Raw genomic sequence first — 26302 nt, forward strand, 5'->3', positions numbered from 1 at the left:
AAATCAAAACTAAGTAGGAAAAGAAAATCCAAATACCACTCTAGCTATGAAAATCAAACAAGTCGGTGGGCGAAAATTTGAGTAAGAATAGAAAATAAAAAGCTGAATGCATGACACATTTTTTTTTTCTAACATGGGAAATCTTTCTCTTGTATAGAGGAAAAAAACCATGAATTTGCCCAAAGCCAATTAATCTATTTCACCAAGCAATATAATTAAGACTTATTTATAATCCCTTTTGATACTCAATTGTTGTAATATGTTTAAGTAACCTCTTGAATATGAATTATATGAGGTAGATCACCTCTCTTCGGTAAACACCTGATTGACAAACAAATTCTCAAAAGCAAATGTATCGATGATGATTAAATTTTGATGAACTATGCAACTCCTTCGATGCATATGAATTATCAGCAGCTATGATTCAAGCAATGGATATGTAATGAAGCTCTCCTCACACAATATATGAATTTATCTTCGTCAGGGAACTAAAGGACTCTTATAAGATGGGAGTACAATTGCCTTGAGTTCTCTTTTCAGTACACTTGGATCCACATGTCAACCTCTGCATGTGGTTCACTTAATTAAATGTGTGATACATCTGTCATTCATGCTAGGAAAAACCTCCAAAGGAAACTCCAAGTCAAATTCAGAATATGAACTTTACTTTGCTATTGTGTGCATGTTGTTCAAATGCTGTTAATTTCATCTGGATGCTGTTTAAGTTTCCTTAATTGGTTGCATTTTGGCTAGCCGGATAAGGTCTTGAAACCTACATACTGAATCCTAAAACAACTTGTTCCGTCTTGATTTCTCCGCACTATCTAGTCTTTCATAAACTATGCGACTTGACTATATACTTGAATCTTGTTTGTACAATTCAATGACTTGTGAATTTGTCCATAAACTTGTCGTTGCAATAATATCGCATTTACATAGTTAATCTAGATACTCAAGTAAGTTGGTGCGGACAACCCCAGGCCCATAAGTAAACTCAAATTAAATCTATATTGAATCCAACGATGGTCGTGCCACAGGCACGGACCGTGCCACGGCACTTGCTGACCGTGCTGTAAAAGAAAGAGAAAAAAAGTAAGGGATACTCACCTTCGTCTTCACCGTTGCCATCGCCAATTACCAATCGCTGCTTACCTTCACCATCATCTCTCTCTCTCTCTCCTCCGCCGGGCTAGGGCACCCGACGTGAGCTCAGGTGACAGTGATCGGCAACGGGTAGCTCAATAATGAGTTTGATGGCGAGTAGCGATCCTATTAGGAAGGATGCTATATAACACCCCTCGTGCTATGTGCTGGTACGCCGCCGGTACAGCCATCGATGATTCAATCTAAACAAAATAGTAAGCCCTAATAATAATAAATTATTACAGATATGCAACTTTCCTACATCATAACTATATGATTATCATGTCATTGCTCTTTGCCTCTCTTTAGGAGGTGTGTGTGTGTGTTCATCCAGCTTTTTTGTGAGAAAGAAAACAATTATAGTTTTCATATACCTCTGCTATTTTATATACAAATTTGAACAAATATAAATAAGAAATTTTGAGGTTGCCTCACTCTTCTCGGGTTGGAATTATTTATGATGAATGCATCTTTGAATTATTTTAGTGATTGATATGAGCGAGATAATTTAAATAGTAGCCAGAATAATCTTTCATGAAGATTCCTCACATAGGCATTGAGTGAGTAGTCATTGTGTAGTATTTGCTTGGTTCAAGATTTGGAGTATCCATTGCTTGTCAGATACTTTAAGATATTAGGTCAGCTTACAGTTTCAAACTCATTACCGTGGACTTTCATTATATTTTAGCAACTGATTATATTTGCACCACTTCTTGTATCTCGCTTGAAACTTTCGACAAGAAACATTCTGAAATAATGTCTTGTTGATTACTATGAAGAATCAAAGATTGATTTACTAATTACTATGATGCATGTTGTTTAAGGATGAAGCTCTTCTATGCCGAATGTCTTACATAACCTTGTAATCTACTATCGTCTTAATTTTTAGATGATTTCTGAATGTGGGCCTCCCTCATCACGAGGATTAGATGAACAAGAAAAGGTGGAAGACAACAAAGCTAAAACACATGAGAATTCATGTGATGGACTTCAACAGGTATAATCAGCATCATTTTCTTTTGTTCTTTCTAGAAGTTGGAAGTATAACGTATCATTGCCACACTTTAGATGTGGTTAATGAGGCTAAAAATAAATTGTACGGTACTTCCCATCCATTTCCTTGACAGTTATTTTTATAAGCCCAGTTTCCTCTTTGATAAGGTTGACCGAATTCTGGGCTGTCGAGTACAAACAAGCATCACAGTTTCTTCATCCTACACTCAAATAAATAAGTCTGCATCAGAGCAAGTTGTGTCAGAAAGCAATTCAGGCAGGTTAGAAGATGGACTACCATCTTGTGAATTTAATTTTTCAGGAAACCATGGCAAACTTCTAAAGGACTGTTACGAGGGCAGAAACTTTCTGGGTGCCAAGGATAGAAAAGGTGAGGGATGCCCAATGGAAACAGATATTTGTGATGTGGAAAAAGATGTGGATACTATTGTTGCATCACATGAAGACTGTATTGACAAATCACAACTAACTGAAAAAGGTCAGAAAAATGACAAAGTTATGACATTAGTGATAGAATCTTCGAAGGATCTTTGCGGTACAGAAAAAAGTTCTGAAGTGCTAAAGGATATTGTAAATTCTATTGAAGCTGGACAAGAAACTGATAGAGAAATTTCTATAGAAACCAAAAAGGTACAATTCTCTGCTCCTAAAAGTAATGGTACATCATCCACATCAGAGCATTCCTATTCTCCTATTCCATGCAATCCTGAAGGCATCCATATAGCAAGCATAGCAACTCAACCAGATGATACAGCTGAAACTAGAATACCTACAGAAGTGGTGGAAGAACTATTACCCAGGGACCAAGCTAGTGTCGTTAATGAGTTTCTTGTTAAATGGGTGGGCAAATCTAATATTCATAACTGCTGGCTACCTGAATCAGAACTGAAACTTTTAGCAAAAAGGAAGTTAGAGAATTACAAAGCAAAGTACGGAACTGCTTTGATAAACATTTGTGAAGAAAAGTGGAGCCAACCACAACGTGTTATTGCTCTCCGTGTTTCTAAAGATGGTAAGGAAGAGGCATTAGTTAAATGGTATGGGTTACCATATGATGAATGCACCTGGGAAAGATTAGATGAACCTGTCATCGAGAAGTCTTCCCATTTAATCATTGAATTCAAAAGGTTTGAATCTCGGACTCTCGATAATGATGGCAGGAGTGATCTTCCAAGGGCAGAAGGTGATTGTAGAGAACTTCATTGTTTGGTGGAACAACCGAAAGAGCTTCAGGGAGGTGCGCTTTTTCCTCATCAGCTGGAAGCTTTGAACTGGCTGCGAAAATGCTGGCACAAGTCTAAAAATGTGATTCTTGCTGATGAGATGGGACTTGGCAAGACGGTATCTGCTTGTGCTTTCATCTCATCTTTGTATTGTGAATTTAATGCTAAGTTGCCATGTCTGGTCCTAGTTCCTCTGTCTACAATGCCTAACTGGCTGGCTGAATTTGCATCTTGGTCTCCTCATCTGAATGTTGTGGAATATCATGGTTGTGCAAAAGCAAGATCTATTATTCGCCAACATGAATGGCATGCCAGTTATCCAATTGGGACTGGTAAGAAAACCACATCTTACAAATTCAATGTTTTGTTGACGACTTATGAAATGGTGCTTGCTGATGCCCCTCACCTTCGTACGGTCTCTTGGGAAGTTCTGATAGTTGATGAGGGTCATCGTCTGAAGAACTCTGAAAGCAAACTTTTTGGTTTACTGAATACATTCTCATTTCAACATAGGGTGCTATTGACTGGAACTCCGTTGCAGAACAACATAGGCGAAATGTATAACTTGCTTAACTTTTTACAGCCCGATTCATTTCCATCTCTCACTGCATTTGAGGAGAATTTTAATGACCTCACTACAGCAGAAAAAGTGGAGGAGCTGAAGAAACTTGTAGCTCCACATATGCTCCGACGGCTAAAGAAGGATGCAATGCAAAATATTCCCCCTAAGACTGAGCGCATGGTTCCTGTTGACTTGACATCCATCCAGGCTGAATACTACCGAGCCATGCTTACAAAAAACTATCAAATACTAAGAAATATTGGAAAAGGTGGTGCGCAGCAGTCAATGCTAAATATTGTAATGCAGCTCCGGAAGGTATGCAACCATCCATATCTTATTCAAGGAACTGAACCTGAATCTGGTACACTAGAGTTCCTGCATGAGATGCGGATAAAGGCATCAGCAAAGCTAACCGTGTTGCATTCTATGCTTAAGATTTTACATCGGGATGGGCATCGTGTCCTTATATTTTCTCAGATGACGAAGCTTCTCGATATTCTGGAAGATTACATAACTATAGAATTTGGCCCTAAAACATTTGAAAGAGTGGATGGTTCAGTGTCTGTGGCAGACCGTCAAACAGCAATTGCTCGTTTTAATCAGGACAAAAGTCGATTTGTTTTCTTGTTGTCGACACGCTCATGTGGCCTTGGAATAAATTTGGCTACAGCTGATACTGTCATCATCTATGACTCTGATTTCAATCCACATGCTGACATACAAGCAATGAATAGAGCACATAGAATTGGGCAATCAAACAGGCTTCTGGTCTACAGGCTTGTAGTACGGGCCAGTGTTGAGGAGCGCATCTTGCAACTTGCTAAGAAGAAATTGATGCTTGATCAACTATTTGTGAATAAGTCAGAATCTCAGAAGGAAGTAGAGGATATCATTCGGTGGGGAACAGAAGAACTTTTCGGTGATTCTGATGGGGTAAATGGGCAAGATCGAAAAGAAGCTTCTAGAAGTAAAGACGATGTTATTGCTGATGGTGAACAGCCTAAACATAGGAGGAGGGCTGGTGGTCTGGGAGATGTTTATAAAGATAAATGTACAACTGCTTGCACAAAGGCTGTCTGGGATGAAATGGCAATTATGAAGCTTCTTGATCGATCTGACCTTCAATCAACTGTTTCTGAAAGCACTGACGGGGATACAGAAAATGATATGCTTGGTACTGTTAAGGTGAGTTACAAATGAAAGATACTCACATTTCTAGTTTGTTCTGTTTTCAACTTCTTCCAGTGATTTCTTTCACCCTCTTTCTCTAATATTCCTTATATAACAACCAATTTTTTTCTGTTATAATCTATATTCTCACTTGGTTATTTTCTTATGATTTTTGTTAACTCATTAACTATCGCAAAAACTTAAGCTATTAGCGAATGGTAGTTTAATATTTTTTTTTCTAATACTACCCCTAATTTTGGAGGTTGAGACATTTCTTAGTAAGCCCAAAAAGTAGACTTGACTTAAATAGGTGGAAAATCTTTTAAACAAGGTAGGTTTGGTGAGATTAAACTCAGAACCTCCTGTTTTGATGCTATGTTAATTTACTAATTACTCTAAAAATTTAAGTTGTTAGATAATGGTAATTCTTTTATATTCTAAAATTTTGAAGTTCCAGTGTTATATTCAAGGGGATTGACTATTAATTATTGATTGACTTGTAATTTGCAACTCTTTACGGTTAACTTGTTGGCCTCTTAATTTTGTGAAATGATCAAATCAACCAGTTATGAGAGAATATCTGCATTGCTTGCCATGTGGATCCACTTCTTATAACACAATCTATTCTTAGATTTACTGTGAACTTTTAAGTTTTAAAGGTGAACTCTAGATAACAGTAGGCAAATGACTGCATCGCCTTTTCTGCATGATACTTCTGTTAAATCCATCAATTTTCCGTACATAAACATATTGAGTTTCTTGTTTAGTCTAATTATCTAAAAATATGTGCAGTTACAAGTATATAAATGCTGGCGTCATGATATGGTGCTATATTCATGCAATAGGAAACCTCTTGAGATTGTCTTAACATCTTCAGGAGGGTCATCAAAGCACCCTTTGGAATGTCTTATGGTCAATTATTTGAAGTTTTGAAAAAGTTCTATTGCATGTTAAAAATTTGGATTAAAATTTATATTTGATCCAGTTATGAGTTGACTAGGAAAAACTTAGTACTCAGTATTTGTCTGCATAGTTGTAGCTTATCTACAACTGAGCAACTGATTGATAATTTATTGATCTCCCCTTTTTTACTTGTCCTAAAAAGACCAATAGATTTATAGCTAGAGAGCTAGCTGTAGTTTTTTGGAACTTGGAAAACTCATACTTATCGAGTCATCATCTAATGCAATAATGCTTAAAGATGGCCAAGGTTGTTTTTTTTTTCTTTTTCTTTCTTCTATTGTTCTCATCCTTTTCAAATCTTACATTTAGCTCTTGAGTACTTTGCTTTAAGCCTTGAAGTATTATCAATGTTTTGAAAGGCGGCCATGGATGGTGGGTGGTCACCCCACCGCTTAGCGCCAAGGCGGAAGGTGGGTGACAAAGTGGGTGACAAGGCGGTCTAGTATTTTTTATATAAAAATATTTAAAAAAATTATATGTAGTATATTTATAATTTTTAATACTAATATAAATCGGTGATTTATAGATCAAAGCATGCTTGTTGTGATTCACAAACTAATACAGAAAATTTATCAGTGATTTACCTATTGCTATTAGTAATTAACACTTAACACTGTTAATTACTAATTAGTAATTAGAGAAGGAACCTACTATTATTGTAGTAGTGAAGAAAGCCAACAGTAAAAGGGAGAAAGAGAAGGATAAAACTAGGAGGAACTTATTGTTACGACAGCAACCTTTCACATTGGATGTCAACCGGGAGGTAGCCATCGAGAGTGAAAAGGGAAGAAATTAAGAAAAGAAAAGAAAGAGAAGAAGAGAAGGGTTTGAGGCAAGGTTTGAAAAATCAAAATTGGGATCAGGATCGGTTTTTCGAGAAACGATACATGTCGGCCGTATCGGTTACCCGGATAGGATTGAATTTTTTTAATTACTTAAAATTCTAAATATTAAAAAAGTAGAAAAATATCTAAAAATTTAGAAAAGATGACAAATAGGATTGAATTTTTTTAATTACGTAAAATTCTAAATATTAAAACAGTAGAAAAATTTCTAAAAATTTAGAAAAGAAAAAATAATTATTCACATATGTGCCTTAAAAATTAAATAAAAGTATTAACTTACTCAAAAGTCAAAAGTTGATAAATACCGAGTTGGCTTTCGTAAATCCCTATGGTCGTCATCATAATCACCATAAATTTAAAAATAAGGGTTTGATGCTCTAAAGAATGGTTGTATCATATATTTATATCAAATAGATTTTATTGTCTCTGAGGAAGATAATAATTAATATGTGGATCTTATGTCTAAGGATACTGAGGAAGATATTGAGAAAAATAATAATCAGCATATGGATCATGTGACCATTCCAAATAATGAATACTTGAACCATAGTTCGTTGGAGTTTGTAAGAGTGAGATTTGCGTCGTCGGAGTTCGTTGGAGCTATATCTCTCCGTTAGAAAGTGAGAGTGAGAATAAAAGGAGAAAGGAGTGAAAGAGTGAGTGAGAAGAAACGAGTAAAGAGAGAAAAAGAAAGAGCTTGGGGATATTAATAATTGATGTTTCGAGTCGTATCCGGGTTAGATCTGACTCGGTTTGGTCAAATCTAGCCTATCCTGATTTAGATCGGCAAATCTGGATTAGGATTGGCCGATCCGACGAACTTTGGTTTGATGGGTACCTCGCTTGCTGCCATCGACTTCTTGCCACTGCTAACTTCTCATCACCGTTGATTTCTCGCTGCCTCTCGAAGATCGAGAGGAGACGATTGAGAGGAAGAATTTTTAGGGCTCAAATCGAGGGTGAGGGATAGAACAATTGGGAATTTTTTTAAAATGGTTAATGACTTAGGTGGTTAATGAATAGTGAATATCCGACTCGAAAAATCGAAACTTACCTCCACTACGGGTTGACCCGCAATTTCATTTAGCGGGCCGCTCGACCCACCATGCGACTTGGCGATCCGCTATGCGTGCCCTAGTAGCCAGGTCGCCATGGGTTGGTCACCTTTGTTGTTGGCGGGGCAGCCGGTGCCACAACCGCTTTTCAAAACATTGAATATTATAGTTTTGTCAAAGTTCATAAGGAGCGCATCTATCTTGACCTCAAAATTCTAAACTAGAATTTCACCTCGAGCTAAAACTTTCTGTGATATGTGGAGCTTCGAAGAAGTGGAATTTTCAACCAGATTCTTATTTTCCTTACCTATAGTTCCCCATTGCTATATGGTGCCTAGGCACCAGGGAATTTCAAAAAAGAGTTGGCTTGCCATGCTAAAATTTTATAGAGTATTTACACGAGCTTAATAGTTAGTTGTAAAACAACTTTCAAATAAAAACCTAGAAGATTCCTTTTCTACTTCTGGTTTTTCCTTTGATAAAACAACATTTAAATGCTTGTAGGACCTTGAATGTAATTAGATGCTTAGACGGCCTTGAATGTGCATCCTACATAACATTTGGCAGCGTGGTGTATCTACTTGACAATAGAATTATGATAGGCATGCCTTCCAAACCCCATGATCGCTGCGAGTTCACAAATTCAAAGACAGAATTATTCTGAATTACGAGCAAAAATTTAGGGTTATCGCTGATCGTCAAGGTTAAGAGGTTATTAAAGATTCAACGGTTAGACAAACGTGTGGTTTTGGGTTGTGATAGATTTGGGATGTATGACAAATCTATTAGAATAGATTATGGAAAGGAGTGATCAAAATTGGCATGGTGGTGATCGGCCAAGGGTGGCAGTATGGTGGTGGTGATGGTAGAAATTGATGTAGTTGGTAGTGAAGATGATAAAGAAGTAGGGCCGTTCTGTCAATAGGGTGCGGCTAGATGAGGAGATAGGCAACGGTGGTCAGCCTAGGTGGTGGTTAGGGTGACCACGGCTTGGAGCAAGTCGAACAAGGAAGGAGAAAGTCGATCTTGAGAGACTAATTCAATAATCCAAGATAATTTAGATTAGGTGTGCACCACATGTTATATAATGAAACCCTAATTGGCTTTATCGGCCTATCTTGATTAGCTTAGGACCAACCGACTCAAACTAGATCCTAATCCATAAAATCAAAGGTTAGGTGCACACCTTTCCCGTCGTTGGTAAATATCATAGCGGAACCTTCAAGGTGAAACTTGCTTGCAATACCTTATTTGTTATCCCTTGGAAAGTGAAGAATTATTCCGCACGATGAAGCCACTCCACGAGATCACCTCTTTGGAACTTCGAAAAGTTTAGTCGAGTTGATCGAGGTTGGATGGCTCAATCTTTCGCAGGTGGATGTCGCGGTGTAGGTCTGAAATGAGGGCGCCCTCAGCCTATTTAGTAGTAGGCTCTCATGTCTTCATGCTTAATTTATCATCTTCAGAGTCATGTCACCTACCGTCTTCTGCAAAGGCCATCGGGTTCACCCGGCAGTGGCGTAAGCAACACCTCCGGCTACCCTTGTGGAGTGGGCAGCAATGGTTAGTTCTTTGGTTGAGGACGTCCTCATGGTTGGCCCATGGGTGTGGCCGTTGGTAGAGGGGTCGGGAAGGTCACCCTTGTTGTAAGTGCATCAGCTAAGGGCGTCTTCATCCTCTCTAAGGGTGCCAGCATCCTCTTTTGCGATGCCCTCACCGCTTCTTGATCCGCCCTCATCTCTTCTAACATATAAAGGGGTATTCGTTCGTGGAGACATGTCTACCCTCTGACCTAACTTGACGAATTGTGGGTGGATTCGATTGGGTAGGGTCGATCAGAGTATCCCCCACTCTTTTTTCTTAGTTCACGGTGATTGGATGGTCTTCCATGTTCACCATTTTCCCACCAGTCCTTTGAGATCTTGTGTTCACCATTAATGGAGCTTCAAGGTGGTTCAATGTTCAACCTGTTTTGATACCACTAAAACGCATGCCTTCCAAACCCCATGATTATTGCGAGTTCAAACCCGAAGACGAAATTAGATTTCAAGTCATGAGCAAAAAGTTAGAGTTACCGAGGATCATCAAGATTAAGAGGTAATTGGAGAACCCATAGTTAGATAGATTTGTGGTTTTGAGGTTGTGATAGATTTGGGATGGATGACAAATATATCGGAATATATTGTAGAAATGGGTGGTCAAAATGGGTGTGGTGGTGATCGCCAAGAGTGGCAATATAGTGGTGGTGGTGGTGGAAATGATGTAGTCGGTAGTGATGGTGATAGAGAAGTAGAGTCATACCTTGAGGTCAAGGGGTTTGGTCAGACGAGGAGGTAGGCAGCGATAGCCGGTCTAGGTGGTGGTTATGGCAACCACGCTTGGAGTTAAGTCGAACAAGGAAGGAGATGGTCGATCTTGAGAGAATAATTCAATAATCCAAGATAATTCAGATTAGAGTGCACCACATATTATATAATGGCTCCCTAATTGACTTGATCGTTCTAGTTTAATTAGCTTAGGACCAACCGACTCAAACCAGATCCTAATGCATCAAGTCAAAATAGGCCTAACCGATTACAATTAGGTGGACACCACAAGCATTGTTGGTGGTTACCTAACTTCACTCAACCAACCTAGCTTAAAAAGCTTGGGTTTGCCTCACTTAGCATAAATTCTACGGAGCAAATGACCAAATAACAAATGAGTTACAAAAATCAAATAGATAAATGGTCGGGTTGGATGTCAAATCCTCAACCTCACCCTTGTTGCCGGTGCCCACTGTAATTCAGCTTGCCCTCCTAGTCGGTTTGTAACAATGTATTGTCGTTTACCACATAATAGTGGATATATATTCAAATTAGGGAAGATTGTTAGGGTGCATTTACTATAGATAATAATTACATCAGCTGGGGAACTAGAAGTGATATTTCACTTGGTAGATGTTAACCCTACCAGATTTACGTAAATAGATCTCCATATGGTCAAGAATAAGTTTGTTCTCTGAATTTAAAGATAGACTCGAGCCATCATAAGGAGGTTTTTGATCTAGTCTGGGTGACTGTTCTCAAGGTCATATCTACTCATAATATAGGCTGGTCAAGCTAGAGCCAGTGTGCTTGCAGTGGCCATGGGTGGCCTGGTGCTCTCCCGTGTGTCTGTTTCGGTCCAATGTACCTTCGTACCAATATTCAGTGCCCTAAGCTTCTCTTTCATCATCCATGCTGTGTGGAAGATGTTCCGGCAGCCTTTACCTCAACTTGTACGCTATAGAGGAATCTGGTAATGAAGCTGCTTCGAAGACTAGAGTCCAACCATCCTAAAACTCTATTAGCAACCCTTTCAAACTCCTCTTGATATGCTTAGGCAGCAATAGTCTGAACAAGTTTCGAGAGAGTTGCCCTAAAGTCCTTGTATTCGGATAGATCGGGTTGTAAACAAATCACACTTGCGAACTCATCTCATATTCGAAATGGTCCATTCCTTTAGGATGATTGGAACCATTCGTAAGATGACATCCTCTAAGTGAAAAGAGGTCAGCAAGACCTTAGAGCCTTAAGGTTTGTCCTAGTAGGAGAAGAACTATTTTGCTTGATAGACCTAGTCAAGCAAGTTGTCGCACTAAACTTAGGAAAGTTCAGTAGTGCAAATCGGCTTTGAAAGTTTGAATTGCCATTCCGCATGGCTCTCTACATCCATCTTCATCTTGGCCATGGTAGGATACTTTCGTTGCCCTTTGGTATGGCTACCATTGGTCATCATGCTTAGTCCATGGGTCATGTGCGGGGTTGCGTATATTCGTGGCAGCTGGAGCACGTAACCCATTTGTAGGAGCGCCATTTGCTCTTTGTTTTGGAGTGGGCTACAACAGAGCTTGAGTTTGTTTTCTCAAGGGTGAGAGAGGCTTGTCATTATGTCGAGGCAACGGTGGAGGAGACGGCGACGAAGGTGACCTGTAGGGCTACGCGTTGGTATGGTAGCGACAGCCATTGCCGAAGATCTAACCGACAGTGGGTTTGAATCGGTTGTTGCTTATCTCGTGGAGAATGAGAGTGTTTTCCATGATGACCATTTTCAACTCGGCAAGGGTAGATCTCATCATGACTAGCACGGATGTGAGATCAGGTGGTGTGATATATGGTGTCAAAGAATTTAGATTTGCATATTCCTTCTTGTAGACATGGTGTTGGTGGTGGGCATAGTAAGGAACGTTGGCTCTTATACTAATAATGATGCCATCTCAAAAGCTCTGATGCCAATAGTGGTACAATCCAACTAGGGTTGCACCCGAATTGACCTAAGTCAGCAAAAGGGCTTCCTCTAGCTGCTGTCTAGATTTGGTGTGCACCGAGCTTGGTGGGTATGTGCTGGCTCGACCTGGCAGTCTTGGTCTTCTAAAGGCGATGTGCACCAGAATTATGGGGTGTGCACTGGTGTAGGGCTGAGGTGCTAGTTCGGTTGATCCAGCTTGTTGGTGTGTTTGAGGCTTTAGGTGGTGCGTCTAGGGATTGGTGGAGACCAATTGGTGGTGGTTAGACACTCCAGATAGTGTCGTGGAAGGGCTTAGCTAAGTGGTATGAAGATTTAGGGTTGGAGTATGGTCTTGATGGGAGAGAGAAAGTGAGATAAAAGAAATATCAGTTTATTCAATAATTCAATGCTTGCCTAGGTTACAAACCAAAGGTCTTATTTATATGAAATAAATAAAGAGTCATAAGATAACTAAAACATGATAAGAAAAACAAACTAATAAGCTTTTTAAACTAGTTTTTTGTATCTATCTTAGATTAGATCACAGTTCCACTCTGATAAAGTCCGAATCTAAACAAATTTGAATACAAAAAACGTAGATCACGACATTACCGAATCAATCTATCTGGTTTCATATTTTTTAGACATAATATGAATATTTGCTGATTATTTTATTAGAACTGTGTAGACCGTAAATTCTTGCAATTCAACGACTTGGGCCTATAAAGCATAGATATGGAGACATGGATATAAGGAACAACAAATTCTTAAAATTAGGATATATGTACGTCATGGATATGCCGGTAAATAAATAAGCAAATAATATTTTTTAATTTATTATCAACCATATAACATATGGTAAAAAATTATAACATCCCATAAATGATAAAATAAAAGGAAAGAAAACTAGGGAATTAGTATCTATATGCCTAAAATGTTAGAATAATATTGTAATAGAAACTGATATGAAACTCAAAATGTTAGTAAAACACTGAAATCTAATTCAAATATTCATCTACAAATAATTTGGATTTTTAAATAGCTTTAAATTTATATGTTTAATTTATTATAAAATAAACAATGCTTAAAGTATTATGAAGGATTGGATGATCTTTTACAGATATAAAGTATATGTTTTATTTCATCTGTTCCCCTCCAAAAAAGAAAAAAGAAAAGAAGTGGATGATCAAGAAATATAATGGAGCTGCACTAGAGTTGTATTCCGCCGTATTGGAGTAATATCACCTCATATCGAAGCCATATCGAAAAACTAAAATTAAAATTTTTAATTCTATTACTTCTTCAGCCCTTTCCACATATTGGGCTGTATCAAGACCATATCGGGGTCCGATATGTATTAGAGTATTGGTACGAAGGGGTAAACGAAATATTTGTGCTTCTTAGACTCTGGCTAATTTGGATTCAAACTAAACTTAGACTTGGATTATAACAAGCACATATGATAATTGAATACATCTTATAAGCAAAATATCTCCATAGCGTATAAATGGTTAGTTTAAATAATTAGACTAGTGTGTTAGGGATTTAAGCTTTTTCAGAGTTTTGGCAAGTCCGCGTGGTACTCTAACTTCTTTGAAGAAGGAAGTAAGCATCAAAATAAAGTCAGGATAGAAATAAGAAATGAGAAAGAGCTTTCAATAACACTTAGGTAAGACAAGCTTTCTCGGTGAAGTCTCACTTCTTATTATTTACTAGAACTTTAGATCCCTTTTACAACTAAGTATAAAAGCCTTCATATAGGCCAAGGAAAATTTAGCTACTAAATTTCCTAAATATATAGCTAAAAGATAGGATTAAGGGGTATCATCCCTTATCCTTATCTACAAAGTTTCATAAATATCTTTCCTAGATATTGAGGAGGCTAAGAATGAGGCCAGGAGAGACTATCCTTATTCTAACCTATCCATTAAATAGATTAGCTCAAATGTTGCCAAATTACTGTATTTTCATTAGGTTTTGCTATTGCATCGCTTATTTCTTTGGACTTCTATGATACCATAGTTTCCAGTTTCGGCTGATCTCGAGTGGGATCGGCCGATATGAATTGGGATCAGCCTGGTCAAATGGCTAGTTTCGGCTGGGGTATCGGTTGATTTAGCCGATACCCGATCCGATTCGAACATGATTGGCTGTATGGGTTGATCCTACCCGAAACTGGTGGGATCCAACCCCACCCCTCCATCTGCCTCTCTTTTTCTCTTTTCTCTCTTTTTTTTTCTTCTTTCTCACTTCTTCCACCAGCGACCAAGTAAATCTTCAGTTATCTCGACCTCCAGCAACATTATCCAACGAAGACCCAACGACCTCAACCTTCGGCTATCTCGGATGACTTTTTATTATTATTATTTTTTTCAATTTTGAATTCCTCTCATTTCCTCTTTTTCTCTTCTTGCACCAAGTAGATCTGACAACCTCTATTGTTGCTGTTGCGATGAAGTGGCAGCACCAATCGCTGAGAGCCTGAGAGAGGGAGGGGGGAGAAGTAAAGAAAATGGGAACCTTGTCTATGTGAGTAATTTTTGAGTAAGTTTTAAATTTTGAGAGGGGGGAGGGGAGAGCTCGATATTCATAAAAAATTTAAATTTTAAGTAAGTTAATAATTTTTTTAAGTTTTAAGGCTTCATATGTGAGTAATATTTATTTTCTTATTTTCCTCTCATTTTTTCTAAATTTTTAGAAAATTTTCTACATTTTTAAATAATATTTAAAATTTTATGTAATTAAAATATAGTCTGTTCCGATGCAAGCGGCCGATATGGCCGATATGTATTGTTTTTCCAGATGGCTGATCCTGATTTCGATTTCGATTCTAGGAACCTTGTATGATACTTTTGTTTCGACTAAAATTTTGATGGGAGTCGCAAGTGGCTCTTCTATATTTGTAAGCTTGCCGTGGTTGGAGGAATTCAGGCGGTGGAGACATATCTAAGAGAGCTCCCATGTTCTACCTATTATAGAAGTGTTAATGCAGTCAGCTCCTGCCAATGAGGGGTCTAGGAAGGCAAGATATATGCAGCCTTACCTAGATTATTCAGAGGATTGTTTCCATTGCTCAAACTCATTGTTTACCTATTATATAATAGATAAATAAGATAAGAAAGATTTGGTTATACTGGCTAGATTCAAACTGTTGGACCTCTAAATGCAGCACTACTATATTTCTTCTCTTTTTATGTGAATATATGAATGGGACTCCTTTTGTCAACCATTTCCTACTAGTTATTATATTTGTTAAATGAGTTTCTATTGCTGTAATTTTGTGATAAATATTTCTAGATATGGAGGTAAATTCTTTAGTTTCTAACAACCATTCATATTTTTGTGATGGTTGAAGTCTCTTATGTTTCTAAATGGTTTTTTATTTATTTACTTATTGACAACATATCTCTATTGACTGCATTATTACTTTGATAATGATTTTGTTTCTGTTTTCGGTGTAAATCAGTCAACTGATTGGAACGATGAGCTCAATGAGGAAGCAGGGGTAGCTGAAGTTCTCCCTTATACTTCTAGTGAGGGTCGTGAGCCAGCATCTGAAGCAAAGGAAGAGAACGCAAACAATGGGACTGAGGAAAATGATTGGGATAGGCTTTTACGAGTCAGGTGTGTACTATGTAGTGCCTAATGTAATCTCTTTCCGTGCGAGTACCAATGCACAGTTCTCTCCTACATGAGATACTTTTTTGTGACGCTTGTTAGTATCTAATATTTCTTTTTGTGTATTTAATAGGGATCTCTTGTCCTTTATTGGTGGGACTGTAAATCGTCCTCCTGAGGAAACTTCAGGTTGCCTTAGTTTCTAACATATAGATATCTCAGAACTATGGATTAAATGTTTATCTGGTTAATTTTGGAGGTATAGATAGTTCTTTTAGATTGTACACTATCAGCCAACCTTGCAGCAATTAAAACTCATCGGACAAATGTAAATTCTATACAATGTAACATGTATAACATTAGAAATTTTCTTACAGAAGAGTTTCTAGGTTAATGCACTCTTTTTTTTTTTTTTTTAGTTTCTCTTAGTTATAACTGAAATTTTTTGGTTAATAGGAAGATTATAATGTTTTCAATCTAGATGAGAAACCAAATGCCTCTTAAGTTGGAGTTCTAGATGGTTGGTCGTAGTTCTGATTTTGAATTTTCCTTATTATGATATTGTGCTATTTGTTATATATGCATGTAAACCCATCATCTATGATTTACCTCAGGGATTGTTCTTTAATCTTCTTTATGTATATTTCCTTGCTTCAGTATAATTTTCAGTTGACATCACAGTCAAACTTATCACACTCTTTGGAGATGTGAAAGCATTAAAGTAAAGTTGTATACTAAATTAAACTTGAATTAGGACAAACATAGAAACACCAAGGGTTCGTCGTCTATAGACAATTATAGCCAGTGAGTTCCAGTTTCTTTCTTTATTTTGCATAGTCAATATTATATGAATTAAAACAAATTAATACTTGTGGAGTTATCTATTAGACTTTCTTATTATGTTCATTGGAAGAATTAAATTGTGAACTTGTTTTACCTTATTATTTTACAAAGTTGGCTAGCATGGTCATGATACTCATGATTCTGAACTTCAAAAGTATAGTAGTGCATTTCTTTTTCAAGTATTATCGATACTTGTTTGAATAAGGCAAGTACAGGCCAAGAAGAGAGGAAGTTACTGCATGGAAAGTAGAAACCAAGCTTAATCCCATGCAAACTAGTTTTATGAAAGATAGCTCAACATATCTATAAGTAGCTTGATTCAGCATCATGAAATTTTGAACCCAAACTGGTATAGGAAAGAAAAGGGTTCTCTAGCAACAATTTGATACTGAATATGGCTATTTTAGAGGCTGTTGATGAGCTTGAGTTCAGGTACGAATCTAAAAGAGTTCTAGAACGATTTATGGATAAGAAATATTAGCTTTAGGGTCTAGATGCTGGGTTTAAGGACAAGTATTAGGAAGTAGGGTTTATAAGCTTTGAAATCTAGATTTAGATGCTGAAAACAAGATAACATTGGCTGTTTTGCAGGAAACAAGGGCTGTGAAGGAGAATTAGAAAAAGAGAAGAAAACAATAAGAGGATTAGATTATAGATAAGTGATAACTACAAGACCATTCTGTCTCATCGAAATCACACCAAAGAGATGGCCTCACTGACACTTCACATGAAGGAAGGAGTAGAAGGTCTCCTTTCCGTATTTCTTTGAAACAAAACAATAGCAATTGTTACAACTTACAAGAGACCTCTATCCTATTTTTTTTTGAAAACAGTTGAATAAGAAACCATAAACATACTCAAAATCAAGGTTATAAGTATCAGTTTCAGGATTGGAATCGGCCGCTTGAAATAACGTTAGATATTTGTTGTATCGGCTAAATCGGATCCATTTCGTACTATTCAGATTGGATATCAGCCAAATCAGTTGTATCGGCCAATCCATTTTGGTTAGAAATCTCGACCAGTTGAAACTTCAATCCATCTTTAAATCCTATTTTGATCAGGTCAAAAGAGATTTTACTTATTTAGTTACCAATAAAACCTAACCAAATACTAACTTATTGATCCAAAGGCCATAAATTGAGCCTAAAACAGACCCTAAGTACAAAAGTTACAAAAATACATGAAAATAGGTCAAATAAAAGACATATTAGGAATAGTCCAAATAAACTTAATCCTAAGCAGACTTAACTCAATAAAGATACCCAAAGACTGTAGTTTGCCTTTATGCTCCTACATCGTAGTAGTTGCTTGATGAAACCAACGATGGCCAAGTAGTGCAGTCTGCACGGGGCGTGTAGACCGCGCCACCTTTACGTGCCATTGGCACGCATTAATAATATTTCTACTACAATTTTTAGGATATTTGGAGATATTTTTGGGTCTTCGGCATATCAATTTTTTAATTTTTGGTTTAAATATATGTATTGAAACCCACATTATAGTGTTTTATCTTTTAGATTATTTTTATAAATGACTTATTTTATTAAAGATAAAACAACAATTTAGTATAAATATTATTCAACACATAATATAATTAAATAAATTTATTAAAACTAATATTAATGATTGAATACTCCATAATATAATTAAACATATAATAATATTCAACACATAATATTAATTGATAATAGTTCAAGAATTAAAACTAATATCTAGTTAAACGTAGAATGGGAGGATCAAAGACTTCATTTGCCAGCACAAGAATAACGCGAGAATGTTGCATTAAATGTTACTTATAATCTTCAAAACTCATTCACTAATAGTATTGCTTATTGTAACATTTTATAGTCTTCATATAAATAGGAATTTTACAATTCTTCTATAATATGATATGGATAGTGAACATTCACGAGAACGATTGAGACCAGTATTGGCACAGGCACACTATAAGTATATGCAGATTGTGGATATGAAGTATAATAAGGGTGTCATAATTTTAGTTGGGGTGATTCATATGATGATAATGATGAAGAACTCATTATCCTGTGGGTGCACTTCTAATGTTTTGCTACTTATATATTCAAGTCCTTCCTCATCTAGCTGTAATCATGTTGAGCTTGAGGTGATCCCTTTTCTTTCTTTTGTCTCTAATAAATTATTCTTCATGGTTGTCTAGGTCTGTCCCATGGTTTTTATTTTGGATGGCATCTGTAAAGTTTTTCTTCTTTGTAAAAATAATACTTCTTTGAGAAGGTTGTGGCAGGAATAAATGTCTCATCTTTATTATCATCGTCACAAGACCGAGTCTCGTCATTATCACTATCACAATTAATATCACTATTATCATCATTATCATCTCTAGTCTCATCATCATCATCAATTTATCTAAGCCTTTTAAGGGATCAAATGATCGTGAAGATGATTTAACTCAACTAGTAATCGGTTGTGAAAATCCAACTAGACTAATAATTAATTGATGATGATTGATGGAAATAAGAAAAAGTTAAAAATATGGGCTCCATGTCATTTCATGTTTGTTAGAAAATAACTAAAATTGATTTGATGATGATTAATGAAAATCGAAAAAATTTACAAAAAGAGCTCCACATCGGTTTAATGACCGGCACGCGACGGTGCTAGACCGGCACAACATGTGCCGATCTGAATGCGGGTGTGCCATTGACATGGTGGTACACCACGTGACCCGTGCCACTACTATCACGGCAAGTGCCGGTCGGCATGATAATCCTTAGATGAAACAATATATAGGCATTATTAAGTCATAACTGGGAGTTTGAGAAACTATTGATGTTATTGGCTTGGTTGCCATTGAAGATGAATCTACTAAGGAAAAGAAACCCCAATAGTTAGGCCAAAATTCAGAGTGCAGCTGCTTAATAGACATTCTTTTTAATATAAAAGACCAAAATACCTTTTCTTTTTACAATAAATGGTAAAAAAATGATTTTTTGGTGAAAGTCCTTGAGTCATGCCTTTCTGATTTCAATCCTTTTCACGTTAAATTTAAAAATTGCAAATCTTCTAGAAAGAGAATATAAAGGGCAAATTTGGTCAAAAGTTGAATGTTTTAATGAAAAGTTATCTTTTCTGTTATTTTTTGACAGAAAAACTAACTGTTACACACAGATTAGAACTATAAATGAGTCAAGTGACAAATAAATATTCAAAGAGGCACTTTGAATTTTGGCTTAGCCACAAGAGGTAAAACATATTTTCCTCTTTCTACTAACCTTGGTCCTATAAAATTTGTGGCTAGTTGTATTAAATTGTAGCAATATAAAGGATAGTATAGTTCTATTGTCATGCAATTTGCCTCATCAAAAGCATATACTTTATTTATTTGGCCTTTTAATGAAATTATGCAAGAACATAAACATATTTTTATTTGCGAAGCTTTAAAGGATTTACATTTCTGCTTGGGATGCATAACCTGTTATCACAATTTGTGAATGGTAGAAATTTTGCGGGACATGGGGTAACAAATGTTGAATCTTTGATGTTGGGTTCAGGTGGGAGAAGTATCAAGTTGAGGAGGAGGCAGCTCTTGGTCGTGGGAAGCGCTTGAGGAAAGCAATATCTTATAAAGAAGCATTTGCATCAATACCCAGTGAAGCTTTAAGTGAGGTAATGACCTCATCTAAAAGTGAAAATTTTCATTGATTGTATCAAGCCTTGCTTGGTATTTACTCAATTTTTTTCTGATTGATTGCTTATAATGAAAATTTAATTTCTGATCTTAGTTCTATTATCAAGAAAAAAATGTTTACCTCCTTGCAACTTTTGAGCAAGGATGGGAAGCTAATGTTTGAATGGTTCTGGGAGAATATATAGTCCACAGGACAGCACCCATTGACACCTAGTATCTAAAATAAATGCGCTACCGTGCTGCATTACATTGCTTAGCCAATATTGTGGAAAATATGAGGGAAAAATTGTGTTACTTATGTTTTACAACAGCCTCTATCGGGCTATAAGTAATAATTTACAGAGAAGGAGAAAATAGCAGCTAACAAGAAAAGGAAACCCTATATTTGGGAATCCCTAATTTTTTGTAACCAATTTCCTAAGCTTAAGGGAAAGATATTTACACAATCCCTTATTTTTAAACGACCACCAATCAAGGGATTCAATCTCTATTTTTCACACTCCCCCTCAAGCTGGTGAATTGATATCCTTCATTCCCAGCTTGGAAATTAAATCTTGGAATGTAACATTGTTGAGTCCTTTTGTAAGGACATCTTTTGACCTCCCATGGGAATATAAGGTGTGCAAATTAATTTGCTTTCTACTTTTCCTTGATGAAATGCCTGTCTATTTTAATGTGCTTAGTCCCGTCATGCTGCACTGGATTGTGTGCAATACTGATTGTAGATTTATAGTCACTGTAGAGCCTCATTGGTCCACTCCATCTCACATACACCTTGTGCCATTGCTCTAAATTCTTCTTCTGCACTAGATCGTGCTACAACATTTTGTTTTTTTGCTTTGCCATGTTACTAGATTTATTCCAAGGAATGTATAGTAAACCGAAGTCGACCTCCTATCTACTAGAAATCCTGCATAAGTTGTTTGGAATAGAAATTTCATTCAGACTCGTAAGGAAGCTCCTACGGGTTGGTGAGAATTTTTTGAAAGACACAAAATGGGTGTGTGGATATAAATATTGTTTAGTACATTCTCGGGTTCCTTTCCTAATGGCTATAGGCAAATCTTTGTCATTTGTTTCAAGTTCAGGGAGCTGGTGTTCTATAAATGGAAGATCAGATATCGTTGCCTCATTCTTAGAAGATGGATTGGAGACTTGGACTTGCATTGTATCAGGAGCTGGACCTTGCCTTTTCGAGTACATCTTCCCTTTCTCGAACTGTATATGATCAAAAGTTCTATTACCCTACATAGGAGTCAGAATAGGAGACACAATGTTCACTTTGGTTGGACTCAGGTACAGATTGGATTTGAGAGTTTGACATAGGAGTGAGAGATTGTGAATGAGACACAGGAGATGAAAATGACGGAAGATCGAGTAGGAAAAAATCCTTATCTTCCATAATAGATAACTCTCCCTGAAGATAAGGTTTGGTGAAATAAGGGTTCCCTTCTACAAAAGTGAGATCAGCTGAGATATAGAGTTTCTTGGTCGGTGGATGAAAACACTTGTAAGCCTTTTGTGTGGATGAGTATCGTACAAAGACAATTGATAGCTCTAGGGTCTAATTTTCCCCGGTTGTTCCTATGGATATGAACAAATGAAGTGCACCAAAATATCCTCGGAGTAAGGTTGATTGTAGTGCTAATGTCGGTGTAGAATGTAGAAAGAACTTCCATTGGACTCTTGGACCCCAAAACCCGTGAAGGAAGTCTATTTATGATGTAGGCAGACAAAAGAACTGTTTCCCCCCAATAGTGTTTTGGTACATTTTGGTGAAACAATAGTGCTCGAGTAGTGTTTAGGAGATGAACCATTTTTCCTTTCAGCAACTCCATTTTGTTGGGGAGTATCAACACAGGATGACTCATGGATAATTCCCTCCTTTTGGAAGAAAGGAGGCAGGACTTGATTGAAATAGTCTCTTGCATTGTCAGACCTAAACCTTTTTATTTTAGTACCAAACTGATTTTGAATTATCACATGAAAATTGGGAAAGATAGTACTCACATCTGATTTACAGTACGTGTGTCATTGCTTACAGTAGGTACACCAAAGGCAAAGATTGTCTTGGCTTGACCCTTTTGAGAAATCTCTCTTTCCAGGATCAACATGTGATGATTGTTCCATGGTAAGACTCCTCTTGTTATCTCCTGAGGCTGCAAGTGCTGAACCATCACTTGGTTGTGACTCAAGCATAATTCCTCTTCGACTCTCCTCTGCCGGAATCAGCGAAATCACTTCATTAAGTGATGGGACCTCTTCTTTGCAGAGAATTTGAACTCTAAATTGATCAAATTCAGAGTTTAATCCAGCAAGGAAATCATAAACCGTATCTTTTTCAATGAAGTTTTCTATAATTACAGCGCACTTGCTGCATTTCAAATCAATTACCCTATAATAATCTAATTCTTGCCACTGATTTTGCAAGAAATTAGCATAGTCAGTCACAGACTTGTTCCCCTGTTTTGTGGAAGCTGTCTTTGTCTTGATCTCATAAACCTGCACTTCATCTCGAACTTTTAAATATGTCTGGTCGAGGGCATCCCAAATGGCCTTCGCAGATGGCAAGAACATGCATGTATCACTGATCTCGGGTGTCATGGAATTCCACCGCCATGACATCACCATAGAATCCTCCTCATCCAATGCATCAAATCCCACCTCCCTTCTTTGGTCCTGTCCCTAATAGATGGCTCAATTTCCCATTTCCTTTCAGAAAAGTTCTAACCAACTGAGAGCACTTCAAGTAGTTCCGTCCATTAGGCCGGTAAGCTGGTTGAATATTATGCAATTCACCTATGGAGCACTGAGCCTGTTCCTCTGTGTTGTCGGGATGGAGGGGTTGAAGAGATTAGTTTTGACATTTTGAAACACTTGGCTATGAAGGCTCACAGAAAAGAAGTTTGATGACGAGAATAGGCTAAGTAGATTGCAAAGAAAGAAGATTGCAATGAAGGCAAGTCTTAAGAAATACGGCTATGAAGGCCGGGAGAAAACAGAATTAATCCCAGAGAAAAAAAAAAAACATGCCTTACAGCTCTGATACCATGTGGAAAATATGAGGGAAATATTGTATTACTTCTGTTTTACAAGTGCTTCTATTGGGCTACATGTAATAATTTACAGAGAAGGAGAAAATAGCAGCTAACAAGAAAAGGAAGCCCTATATTTGGGAATCCCTATTTTCTGTAATCAGTTTCCTAAGATTACGGGAAAAGATATTTACACAATCCCTTATTTTTAAATGACCACCAATCAAGGGATTCAATCTCTATTTTCCACAAATATAGTTTTTTGTACTCTGCAGCATTATCATATTAGAAGATTGACAATGATGCATAACAGCATGAAATTTGCTGGTACTCCATCTTTAAATATGTCCTATCGATTTTTACAGATGTGTTTACACTATGCACATTTATTTTCTTTGTGACTTTTATTTGGAATATGTAGCAGGTTTGCTCCAATTTATCTGTCACATTTGTCCAAAGCATTGGACATCTTTATGTTATGAATCATCACCATTTTGAATATATAAGTCCAGACAGAAATTTCTAGGTACTTCGGTGAATATCAAGGAGATTACTATCCACTTACAGATACAATCTATTTAACTAACATATATGAATGAGTTAATGCATCTCTAGTAATATAAGGTGACATTGGGGGCTCTATGTTGGCCTTCTTGTAATTCATTGAGAAGCTCATTACAAGGAGAAATTGACCTGCTCTCCTACCTTCATATTATCATAATGAAAAGCTTGCTTGAACATGTCAATATGTATGTAGAAAGTGTTTTAAATTGTATATGGCCACATAATATTTTGATGCTACTTGCAATATTGTACTAGAAACATAAAGATCAACAATTCAGTCCAACTGAATAACTATGCATGCGACAGACATAGACTTGTGATGTAATAGTGGTGCATGTCACCTATGAAGCACAAATACTTTGTTTGCCCCTCCATACCGGTATTTGATACTAATATGGCCCAATACGTATCAGATACGGCTGAAGGAGTATCCGAATAAATTTTTTTTTTTCATTTTTTGATATGGTTGATGCATTTCTTGATAATCCAATCATTTTTTTTCTTTTTTCTTTTCTAAAAGATGATAAAACATATACTTTATATATATACGATTATCTAATATTTGTGATATTGAAAGATTTTGTTTATTTGATAATGAATTAAACATATTACTTGAAAGCCATTTATAGATCTAAATTAATTGTAGATTAATAGCTGAATTAGGTTTTAATATTTCACTGACATTTTGGGTTTCATATTAGTTTCTAGGGAAATTGTATATAACATTCTACTTTATAACGTAATATTGTACTATTTATAAATTGAACTTTATGATTTAATAAATATGTGCAGAAAACATTTTACGTTAGATTTAAAGCTAAACCGTGAGAATATTCTGTTAGGTACGTAAATTTTATTTCTAAAATAACTAAAATATTATTTTTAAAATGACTACAATACCCTTACTATGACTTGGTTGAGGGTATGTTCATAATGTTTTAGTATAGTTAACCCAGATTTAGTTAAATTTAACTAACTGATTTAATGACAGGGTGTTTTTCTGCACATTTGCTGAATTATAGGTTTGATTTGCAAATAGTGAAAATATAGGGTGTAAATCACAATTTCATTTAAAAACTAGGTGTTATATGCAAATTTTCCTAGTTTCTATTACAATATTATTCTAAAGTTTTAGACATGTAGATATTAAATCTGTAACTTTCTTTCATTTTATCTTAGAGAATTTTATAATCATACCCTATATTTTACCTATTTTGTGATTCACATTTCATCTTTGATGATTTTATAACTTGATTCCTTATTTTTCTTTATAATTTTTATTTAATACTCTAACGTTATTTTGACTAACTGACATTAACCAAATTACTAAAATACCCTCACTTCTCTACCCCTCATCTTTACGCTTCCATCATCATCATTCATCTTCCCTTTATCTTATCATTTCTGGGATAATCATTTTTTACCATATGTTTATAGTGGTTCACAACAGATTAAAAATACATTATTTATTGGTGTATCCATAGCATATCTATGCAGTAGGTTTGGAAACCATCATGGACATCTTGAGGACAAAGGTGATTGGAACCGTGGTGAATTGATATGAACCGAGTTAGATTGGATCACTTTATGTGGACATTAAACTCGATGGATCGATGTGTGTGTGTGGGGTAGTTGGGGGGGGGGGGGGGGGGGGGGGGAGTGAAAAGATAAAAATGAAACAAAAGAAGGTCAAAGTAGGCATAAATGGAAATACCAATGTTGTGCCTACTGTCGTAAAGTGGTGGAGGTCGGCTTTAAGGTCGGATGGCTTGTGGATGGTGATAGTGGCTAGGGTTTGAGGGATGAAGTAGAATTTTCTAATTAGATCTACTCCTAAAGAAACAGACGGCTAAGATTAAAAAGTAAATAATGATAAAGGAAATGGCTAATTTAATTTTTCTCTCAGCATTCAATAATCTCAATAGAGTCTCAGCGGATTATTCGATTTAATTCAAAATTAAATACAATAAGTAAATACAACTAACTAGACTTGACCCAAGTCAACCTAGTTGACTCGAATCCCGTGGTCAGATCATAACATATGTTAAGTAAGCTTCTTTCCTCCCATGTTGGCCGACCTAGGTTCCTTCCCTTTCATCTGGCTGACGCCAACTGCCTTAGTTGACGGCCCACCTGCTCCCTCCTTCACTCTACTACTTATCTACCCTAATCCCTCTATACCACCACCAAGCCCATCATTCCTCCACTACCGACCTTACCGGTGCCACCCAATCATCGTCGGCCTACCACCTCTAACTCTCACCTAGGAGTTTGTGCCTGCATCCATGGATCTAAACCAGTTTGGATCTCTAACCCATAGGTCTGTCCCTCCGACCTTTGTCCAGTGAT

General features: G+C 36.7%; 1 protein-coding gene across 2 annotated transcripts in view; it reads left to right on the forward strand.

Moving 5' to 3' along the window:
• The window catches only part of LOC140759417 (protein CHROMATIN REMODELING 4), a 36019-nt gene that overhangs the window by 4391 nt on the left and 5326 nt on the right, over positions 1 to 26302 (forward strand). For both annotated transcript variants that reach the window (XM_073095974.1, XM_073095975.1), the window contains 4 exons: positions 2033 to 2140; positions 2305 to 5127; positions 15690 to 15847; positions 20218 to 20332. In XM_073095974.1, coding sequence (XP_072952075.1) covers positions 2033 to 2140; positions 2305 to 5127; positions 15690 to 15847; positions 20218 to 20332 — 3204 coding nt within the window. The remainder of the gene's footprint in view (positions 1 to 2032; positions 2141 to 2304; positions 5128 to 15689; positions 15848 to 20217; positions 20333 to 26302) is intronic.

Source organism: Typha angustifolia, chromosome 4, assembly GCF_048772165.1.
Source record: "Typha angustifolia cultivar Huaian chromosome 4, ASM4877216v1, whole genome shotgun sequence".
NCBI lineage: Eukaryota > Viridiplantae > Streptophyta > Magnoliopsida > Poales > Typhaceae > Typha > Typha angustifolia.